At 35.8% G+C, this 10398-nt stretch overlaps 1 protein-coding gene across 1 annotated transcript; it reads left to right on the top strand.

Moving 5' to 3' along the window:
- The first annotated feature begins 5001 nt into the window (after nt 1–5001).
- LOC120068160 (transmembrane 9 superfamily member 3-like) lies at nt 5002–9216 on the top strand. The gene is made up of 7 exons (XM_039019864.1): nt 5002–5285; nt 5736–5776; nt 6182–6767; nt 6855–6992; nt 7081–7237; nt 7336–7820; nt 8681–9216. Exons 1-7 carry the CDS (start codon nt 5143–5145, stop codon nt 8898–8900), a joined length of 1770 nt encoding a protein of 589 aa, XP_038875792.1. The 5' UTR covers nt 5002–5142; the 3' UTR covers nt 8901–9216.
- Nucleotides 9217–10398: the final 1182 nt, after the last annotated feature.

Below are 10398 nucleotides of genomic sequence, written 5' to 3'. Positions count from 1 at the left end.
ATTCTTTTATATAATAGGCGCAGCATTGCAATGCTCTTGTCGACAGCAGACCTTGAGTGTTGGAGTGGCATTGCAACTCTGGCGCAAGCAGCCTTGCGCATGCATTGGTGGCATTTTGTTAAAAGTCGTAGCATTGCAACGCTCTTGGGTAGCATTGCAAGGCTACCCTACATCCATGTGTTCTGTTTTTCAGCATTACACTGGAGCGTTGAGCGAGGGTTGCGATGCTCCAGTCCAGGGCATTTTGGTCATTTCTTCTTCTTTGAAGCCTGAATGCTCAAACCACCTCCAAATTGCTTCAGATTAACCCTATTTGACTTCAATTTCTCGATTCAATCTCTTTGGTGCTCAATACCTACAAAATAGGGTAATTAACATTAAAAATCCATTAACGAGCCTAAATTAAGCTAGGAATTATAGCTCTTTTTGCCGGGTATCAACCAGTATCAATTTCATCAAATAGAGATTCGAGGTTTACCTCAAAGTTCTGGCCCAGTTTGTAGAAAGCTTTGGTACTGAGTTACATTTTAGTACAACACTTCATCTACAAATGGATGGGCAGTTAGAGCGGACGATTTAGACATTAGAAGATATGTTGAGGGCTTGTCTAATTCAATTTAAATGTAGTTGGGATACACATTTCCCATTGGTGGACTTCGCTTATAATAACAGTTATCATTCCAGCATTGGTATGGCTCCGTATGAAGCCTTGTATGGGAGACCATGTAGAACTCCAGTTTGTTGGAATGAGGTTGGTGAAAGACAATTAATAGGGTCAAAATTAGTACAGATGACTTCAGAAAATGTTCAGTTGATAAGAGAAAATCTGAAGACAGTTCGAGACAGGCAAAAGAGTTATGCAGATAAACAAAGAAGAGAACTCGAGTTTGAGATTAGGGGACTGAGTATTTCTTAAGTTACCACCATGGAAATGAATACTCAAGCTTGGCAAGAAAGGCAAGTTGAGCTCAAGATTTATAGGACCCTATAAGATCATTGAATGGGTCAGGTCAATGGCTTACATATTAGTATTACTAGTAGAATTATCTATGATACATGATGTTTCCCATGTATCTATGTTGAGGAAGTATGTTCCAAACCCTACTCATATTCTACAGGAACAACCAGTACAATTAAAAGAAAATTTGTCCTATGAAAAGAAACCGATACAGATACTAGAAAGGAAAGAGCAGGTAATAAGAAACAAAACTATTCCATTGGTTAAAGTGTTGTGGAGAAACCATGGAATAGAAGAAGCTACATGGAAAGCTGAGGAGCAGATGAAAAACAAGTATCCCCATTTATTTAGTTAACTAAGCTTAAGGCAAATTTCGAGGACCAAATTTCTCTAAGGGGAAGGTAAATTATAAACCCCTAAACTTATTTTACTAGCTAATTACGTTTAAGTCCTCCTAATTATGTAAATAATCTCTTGTAAGTATGTACTTATATGATGTTTGTTTAGTTGAAGCGTGTGTGAAGCTCAATGTATGTGTATGTATGAATGAAAGAGGAAAAATATTCTAAGTGTTAGGACTCCATACTCTCAGGTACTTAAAGGACAGAAAAATATGTTAAATGGGGAATGTCAAGCTCTTGGTGAAGTATGGAGAAGTTAACACTTAGAGGAAAGTAGAGGATTTTATGCATTGAAACTATGACATGCTATGCGACCAACCTCGTATGCAAATAGGAGGGCTAAGTTGGCAAACGAGGCAGCTATGGACCAATGTGTCGAAGGTATCACTCAGAGGGTGCAACAATGAGTAAAAGTATGCGATGATTAAGAAATGGCTTAAGTGGTCGCAAGCCCAACGCGATGAAGTTGAGCTGAAGATTTTAGCTTAATTAGATAATAAATGGGTTACGTGGCAGCCTTAGAAACGTTGAATTGAGAATTAACATGTCAGGTGGCGTTTAATTAAGATAAGCCTACATGCAAGCCCAAGTATAAATTGGCCTTGCGAAGAAGAAAACTATTTTGCCAAAAATTTTCCTACACTTAAGAGGAAGTGTTGTTGACATCTAAAGCTTGGAAGGAATTGAAGAAGTTCCTAGCAAGCTCCAGAGATTAAGGGGATTTTCGGCCTATTAAGAGGAATTTAATGCTCGAATTCTAAGGTAAAAGAGTTAAGATGTTTATGGGCAAAATCACTAAAGGAAATCTTGTTAGTTAATGACTGGAATTAGAGTTATGGAATCTGAAAGATTGAAATATGAAATGATTTTATGGATGAATAAGCAGGCAGCTGTGTCTGAAGAATAAGCAAGCAGTTAACCAACCGATAATATGCATTGATGTGTGTGAGCATTGACACAGTATTCACAGCCGAGGCGCATTGGGTACGTTGCATGGTGGACGCCCATTGCATAGGCTAAGAAAGGTGTTCTAGTACCTACCTGAGCACCGTGAGAAAGAATTGCCATTTTTCAGCCAAGATATAAGGTAAAATGGCTAAGTGTAGCTGATGCGATGAAATGGTTAGGATGTGATGAACTTAGTCATGTTGCAATGAATTACTAGTATGCGATGAAGTTAAATTTATTCGTTAAACTCAAAAGGGAGCTAATTATACTGACTAGGGGACCTTTCCTTATTTCAGGGTAGAAGCAAGTAGAAAAGGCTTACAAACCCTTGGATAAGTAGTTTAAGACAGTGAGTGACAAGTTTTAACAAATGTTTTCTAATAATCAGTTTTGCATATGATTTCCAATGCATAATTAATTCAACATGCAGTTTTATAACAATGATTATTACAATGCATGTTTTACTCATCTATTGGACACATGACCTGTTTCTAAATAAATGATATTTTATACGTGAATTTAGCATGTGGTTTCAGTAAGTTATTGCCTATGAATTATTCTTAATATTTACAAGGCACTATGTGATGATATGAGATTTATGAAGTATGGTTAACTCACATGAGTATTATGTTATTAAACTGGTAATAAATGTTTTAATGCCTTATATAAACCCTACTCCAATGTTGGTACCAAAGGCATGGTAAGGTACCTAGATTTCAGCTACACTAGAGATCCTTGACACCGAAGGTATGGTAAGGTGGTCATTATCCAATCCAGCTCTACGTGCACATATGACCCCTATTATCGACGTTGACAAGATCGAGTAAAAGGACTCTCTCTCAACTAAAGTTATGAGGGGTTGAGCAAAAGGGCTCTTCCATATGTTCAGGCAGAGGAGTAGAGGTGCTTTACAAGATAATAATGAGCTCACTTCAAGGTTTTCACATATGTTATGATTTCACGTTTTCGATTTTATCTCTCAACCCTAATAATGATTATATAAATGTTTTATGAGGAACCACATCTATGTTGTTAATGTTGAAGCATGTTTTATTTTAAATAGTCACTCACGATGCATTTTAAGCTTATTCTTTTATATATTTTCTTTTCCAGTTAGTTGTCAACGTCCCAAAGTCGAGTAGATCTTCCAGTCAGTCATTATCAAAATTCCTCAATAGCTTGAAGTTTAGGTGGTCCACTTGTCATGTTTTAAACCCTAATTTTGTCTATTGATGTCTTGGTATTTTTGGGTAGAGTTTTGGAGTCGAAGGTTTTATGAATAAATGTTTGTTAATTGGATGACTGTAATATAATGGATGTGAATTTTCTGTACGGTAGCACTTCTGTAGTTAAGTGAAAGATGAGATGATGTATGTAGTTACTATAAAGATTCTTAACCGTTATCAGGTCTACAGGTGCTAAGGATACAGGTTCATTGGTACAGATTGGATAGTAGTTGTCATAAGAGGGTTGTCAACTACTTTCTTCACATCCCTTCTCAAGTTAAAAGGGTAATCTGGGAAGGGGTGTGATAAGTAGATACATTTGGCTCGTGCAATTAACGACAAATCACAACTTGTAAGCATGGGCAATTGACTGCCAGCGTCTGAATGAGGCAGAATTGCATACGGCTAACTCAGGGTATAGAATTTAATGCAGTCACATCACCAAGTGGTTGAGTTGATTGCCTATATAAGGAGAAGTTGTCTATAGAAGAAAGAGTTAGATAGTTAGACACTTAAACACTTAGAAATTTTATAGCTTAGAAATTCTATAGATCCTTCATCTCTGTCAATTGCAAGAAAGAAAAAGGAGGAACGATTACAAACAGTCAATTAGTAAACCACTGCAAATAGATCAGTAGGCCATCTTGCATTAATTTGCACTAGATTCCCTACGTTCCACTTTGGGCTTACTAGGACACTTAAGTTACATTTATACTTGTGTCCGGCTAAAGAAAACTTATATATAACTGACAAAAGTGTGCTTGAATGTTAATTTATCATCTGTTCGACGCATACTATTGCCTTCACACCAAGAAATAGATCATTCATTTTTCCACAATATTCTTCAAAAGCATAAATGCAATAGTTTCACATTAGTAATGTAAGAGAAAGATCATAAGTATATAAGATCTTCATTAGTATGAAATATTTTTTGTATCATTAAAAAAAAGTGTTTCAAGTAATTCTTGAAACAAACTATGAGAATTTAGGTTAAAAGATAGATAATATCATATCATTATAGATACACGATAGTACATAAGAGAAGAAATATGAGTGTGGATCATGTGCAATAGCCAACAAGACTAAGATAAGACATCTTAATAAAACTATAAAGAAAAGAGAAATCTAACATCTTAATAAAACTAAGAAATCTAACATATATAAAATATTAGTTGGTACCCTTTATTCAAATAATTTCAGAGGTATAATTGAGAATTCCCAAATATTAAACTCCAATGGAGACAAAATGTTTTATCAAAAAAGAGAGAGAGAGAGAATGGATAAATTAATATATATGTAGAGAGAGAGAGAGAGAGAAGATCCAATTTGGAACGTGACCGACAAAAGTTTTTCATAGTGGGCTTAAAAAAGTGACACGTGGGCGTCCGACCTGGCTTTTAAGCGATTTGGATTTCCCTTTGCGGTGGGTCCCAACACACAGAATCTCTCTCTCCCCTTCAAACCGAAACACAAACAAGACGGTAGAAATGAAACATAGAGACCCCTTCTCTTCCTTATTTTATCTATTTATCCCAATTTCTTTATTCACTCGCGGTTTCTGTTCCTTCTCTCTCTCGCTCTCTCTCGCCGGAGATCTCCTGATCGGAGCATGAAGAACTCTCTGATCTTCACCCTTTTCTGGATCGCAATCTGTGCCATTCAGGTGGCACCGGATGCCTCCGATCACCGCTACAGCGAAGGCGACCCCGTTCCTCTTTACGCCAATAAGGTCGGCCCATTTCACAACCCCAGGTAATTATTCCTTCTCTTCTTGGGATTTGGATCCGTAATTGAATCTACAGATATCTAATTTCTTTAACCCATCTTGTGTTTTCTTGCTGTGCATTCGTTCATGTTCTTTGATTTGATTTTGATCGCACCATGCCCTGTATTTATATGTTTGTTTCGCTTTGTTGAATTGAAATGGTTTTCTTTAATGTGGCACTTGAAATATTTGGATTTGGGAAAATGAAATGCGGCCAATGGCGGTTGAGGATTCGGTTTGGAGTGTTGTGATTAGATTAGATTGCTTATGGTGTGGTGCTGATGTAATGAATTCATAGGTGGAGATATGGGTTGTTTATTATTATTATTATTGTTTGGTGGAATTTAATTTTTAATGATTTGGACCAAAGTTTGGCCGGTTGTTTGTGTTTTAGATGTTTATTTTGCTGATCGTCTTGGTTTTCTGTGTCATTTCAGCGAAACCTACCGCTACTTTGATCTGCCTTTCTGCTCACCAGGTTTTCTCCTTTCCTTGTGTGATTACATTCTCGAATCTTGATTCATTGCGTACATATAGTCATCATCTACCTAATGTTTGACCAGTCGGATGATTTTCCAGTTGCTTTGTCTTATTGTTTTTTGCACCCTTCTATCACATCATTTTCAGGAAAATAACAAAGAAAACTTGTTTCATAGATATCTTTTAAGGCATTTGTTTTGCCCATTGTCTTTGTTCTTAACATAGAAATCGATCGTTATACTACTTTCCTAAGATTTATCAGATAAATTGATTGAAGAAAACTTTGCCATTACTAGTGAATAGCTCCCTTTTATCTCAGTCTTCGTTTAAACGGTATGTGTATGAAGGCTGCACTTGTTAATATTTGTTTAGTTTCGGTTCATAAATATCATGTGAATGGCAGGCGATGTAAAAGAGAAAAAGGAAGCTCTTGGTGAGGTTTTGAATGGAGACCGTCTTGTTAGTGCTCCCTACAAGCTTGACTTTAGAAGAGAGAAAGATACAGAAGTTGCTTGTAAAAGCAAGTTATCAAAGGAAGAAGTTGCTCAGTTTCGGGCTGCAGTGAAGAAAGATTATTACTTTCAGATGTATTATGATGATTTGCCTATCTGGGGTTTCATTGGAAAGGTTGATAGGGAAGGCAGGGATGATCCAAGTGAATATAAATATTTCCTGTTCAAGCACATCCAATTTGATATTTCTTACAATAAAGATCGTGTTATTGAAATTAGTGCTCGAATGGATCCACATTCTGTGGTGGATCTGACAGAAGACAAGGATGTCGATGTTGAGTTTATGTATACTGTGAAGTGGAGAGAAACAGATACTTCCTTTGAGAAGAGGATGGATAAGTACTCGCAGTCCTCGTCATTGCCACATCACTTGGAAATTCATTGGTTTTCAATTATTAACTCATGTGTAACAGTTCTTCTTTTGACCGGTTTTCTTGCCACCATTCTGATGCGTGTCTTGAAGAATGACTTTATGAAGTAAGATTTATCAGTTAATCCATTGAGTAAATATTTTCAACCTTCCCAAATTTGCTAATGCATTGATAAACTTCTATAACTTCTCAGGTATGCACAAGATGAGGAAGCAGCTGATGATCAAGAAGAGACTGGTTGGAAATACATCCACGGCGATGTCTTTCGATTCCCAAAATACAAATCATTGTTTGCTGCAGCCCTTGGTTCTGGCACTCAGTTGTTCACCCTGTAAGATGCTTATCCTCATTTGTCTAAACTTTATGTCACACCTGCAAGTCTGAGGCTCATATCTTCTCCTATTATTTTCATTTTTCAGTACAGTTTTCATATTTATGTTGGCATTAGTTGGTGTGTTTTATCCATACAACCGAGGAGCTTTGTTTACTGCCCTGGTGGTCATATATGCACTCACATCTGGGATTGCAGGATATACAGCAGCGTCGTTCTATTGCCAACTTGAAGGAACAAACTGGGTATGTGGAGATGATTCTGTTCTTACAAATTGTAACTTACCAGAATAAAACTATAACGCTATAGAATGATCTAATACCTTTTTCCTTCTGTTTGGAAGGTGAGGAATCTGTTGCTGACTGGTTGCCTTTTCTGTGGGCCTCTTTTTTTCACATTCTGCTTTCTTAACACTGTGGCTATCGTTTACAATGCAACCGCTGCACTTCCCTTTGGCACAATTGTGGTGATAGTTCTCATATGGACATTGGTAACATCACCATTGCTTGTTTTGGGTGGTATAGCAGGAAAAAATAGTAGGATCGAATTTCAAGCTCCATGTCGCACCACAAAGTATCCTCGAGAAATTCCGCAGTTACCTTGGTATAGGAGTACTGTTCCTCAGATGGCAATGGCAGGGTTTCTCCCTTTCAGTGCTATATACATTGAGCTTTACTACATATTTGCTAGTGTCTGGGGTCACAAGATATACACAATTTACAGCATTCTATTTATTGTCTTCATCATCCTTCTGATAGTGACTGCTTTCATTACCGTAGCTTTGACCTACTTTCAGTTAACCGCTGAAGATCATGAATGGTGGTGGAGGTACACAAATTTTCTTCCTTGGACACTTCCCTTTCTCATCTCTTCCAATGTTATTGCTAGCACTCATTCACTGATTCCCATTTCTTCTCATTTACACATACATTTAAATAGACAATACATCATTTGGGCGCAGTCATATGATTCACTCTGTTTCTTTTAAGGCATTTCCGTCTATTTCATTTTTTTTTTTCCATTCTCTTATCATAGACTTGAAGATCTTATGCCTCATCTAGTAACTATTTTGTTTTTTGTTTTTTAAAATAAGCCTAATTCATCCCAATTTCTTACTCTGATTTGCATATTTCTTAAGTAAAATAGTTGAATTCTTAGCCAAATTCCAAAAACAAAAACAAGATTTAAAAAATTTCTTTCTAAAAACTATTTTTTTTTTTTAGTTTTCAAATTTTAGTTTGGTTTTTGAAAACATTGGTAAAATGTTGAATAAAAAATTAAGAAATTTAGAGTTGGAATGAATATTTGTGGGCTTAATTTTAAAAAACTAAAAACTAAAAACTAAGGCCTCATTTGATAATCATTTTGTTTTTAGTTTTTATTTCAAAAAATAAAGTCTATAGACACTACTTTTACCTCTAAATTTTTTCATCCATTGTCATCTACTTTTTACCAATGGTTTAAAAACCCAAGCCAATTTTAATTTTAAAAGCTTGTTTTTGGAATTGGGAATTTGGCTAAGAATTCAATCTTATACTTAAGAAAGATGCAAATCATTGTAAGAAATGAGGAGGAAATGGGTTTAATTTTCAAAATCCAAAAGTCAAAGATGAAATTGTTACTAAACGGGGTCTTAATGATTCACCTACTCCCCTCTTGCCTGAATTGTATTCCTGACGTGGTTTCAGATCTTTCCTTTGTGGTGGCTCAACCGGTCTGTTCATCTATGGTTACTGCCTGTACTATTATTATGCACGGTCCGATATGTCGGGTTTCATGCAAACTTCTTTCTTTTTCGGGTACATGGCTTGCATCTGCTATGGCTTCTTTCTGATGCTCGGAACTGTAGGCTTCCGTGCAGCCCTGTTCTTTGTTCGTCACATCTACCGGTCGATCAAATGCGAGTAGCAAATTTGGTCTCTCTCTCTCTCTCTCTTTTTTTTCCCCCTCTTTTTTGCTGGGGAGGGAGGAAGAGAACACGTTGGCTCAGTTTCATCCCTCTGTTTTAGTTAAAGGCTCCCCTCTTGGCTAGTCGATAGGTACAGGTTAATGAATGTTACCTTCATTTTGGGATCTTTTTTAGATTCTAAAGCTTTGACAGATTTTGGTCGTTACTATATGTTAATCTTTTGTTCTGCTTGGATATCAGTTCTGTTAAATTCTATATTATTTATTCATGTAGAGAAGCAGTGCTAAATATACAAATTTGTTCCGCTATTTGTTATTTTTTATTTGGTAAAGAATTTCTATAGCCCCCACAATGTTGCAACCAATAGTATGCATAAGTCTGTTTATTACTATTGGATTTGAAAGCAATAAACATTATTCTCACAGCAACGTCATTAACATACACTCATTTTGATTTTTTTTCCTCTCGTTTTTTATTCAAACTACGCATTTCTGTGCTCAAAATGAAGGAGTGTTTGAGGGCACTGCATCGATATTATAGTAACAAGGAGTTATAAATAGTTACAAATATCATTATTATATTTAGAGTCTTAAACATAGAGTTGACTGTAATAGTTTATTCTACCAACTTCAAGTTGAGGCCTAAATAGTTCATAAGTATTAAAGTCACGTTTATCAATCTATAATGAAAATTGGTATGCTTGTAATAGGATTATATTGATAGATCACTCGTAATAGGTCATAATCTTAAACATAATTGGACTACTTCTGATTACACTTGAATTACGAATTTGTCACATTTATTATTATTGTTATAGTTTAGGGGCAAACAATAACAGTAAATGTGACAAATTCATAATTCTCATCTTGTAACAGTAACAATAGCAGTATCGGTAATGGTATTGACAAAATTTTTAAATGCAATTAGATTGAACATCCTCCGATTGTCAATCAGATGTCAGTATGGGTATGAAACACGAGTAGACAACACTAAGTATAATCAAATGAGACCTACTTTTTAGATTATCATTGATTTATTACGTTTTTCCTGGATAAACATGGCCTAAAATCTGAGGAAAAAAACATTTTTGATCCTTAGGTTTTGGGAATTGGGAAAAAAAAAAAAAAAAAAAAAAAAAAAAAAAAAAAAACTCAAATCTAAGTGTATAACTATATTGTAACACTTTAAAACCCACCGAGATTTAGGAACCAAATCTAAACTAGACTAAAATCTAGGATCAAAAATGAATTTTCCAAACCCAAATATGTTTGATAGTATAGGATTCCATCTCAAAACCAATTGACAATGATAGAAGTAACTCATCTATCTTATAAAGAATGTGAATCCCCTTGGTTTTTCCAATATGGGATTCTCAACATGCCCCCTCAAGATGGTGCCTCTTTTGGGTTCATCAATCTTAATCGGATCACAATTTCTTCTTATTGGACCAACATCATCCGTTTGGACTTTTATGGGCTTTGATACAATAACAACACA

This window comes from Benincasa hispida, chromosome 12 (genome assembly GCF_009727055.1).
Source record: "Benincasa hispida cultivar B227 chromosome 12, ASM972705v1, whole genome shotgun sequence".
Lineage (NCBI taxonomy): Eukaryota > Viridiplantae > Streptophyta > Magnoliopsida > Cucurbitales > Cucurbitaceae > Benincasa > Benincasa hispida.
The sequence above is the reverse complement of the archived record's forward strand: the minus strand, read 5'-3'. Positions and strand labels throughout refer to the sequence as shown.

Coding starts and splice junctions, on each gene's coding strand:
- LOC120068160 (XM_039019864.1), top strand. CDS start 5,143: ATGAAGAACTCTCTGATCTTCACCCTTTTCTGGATCGCAATCTGTGCC. Junction 5,777..6,181: donor TCTGCCTTTCTGCTCACCAG/GTTTTCTCCTTT, acceptor TGTGAATGGCAG/GCGATGTAAAAGAGAAAAAG. Junction 6,768..6,854: donor TTGAAGAATGACTTTATGAA/GTAAGATTTATC, acceptor ATAACTTCTCAG/GTATGCACAAGATGAGGAAG.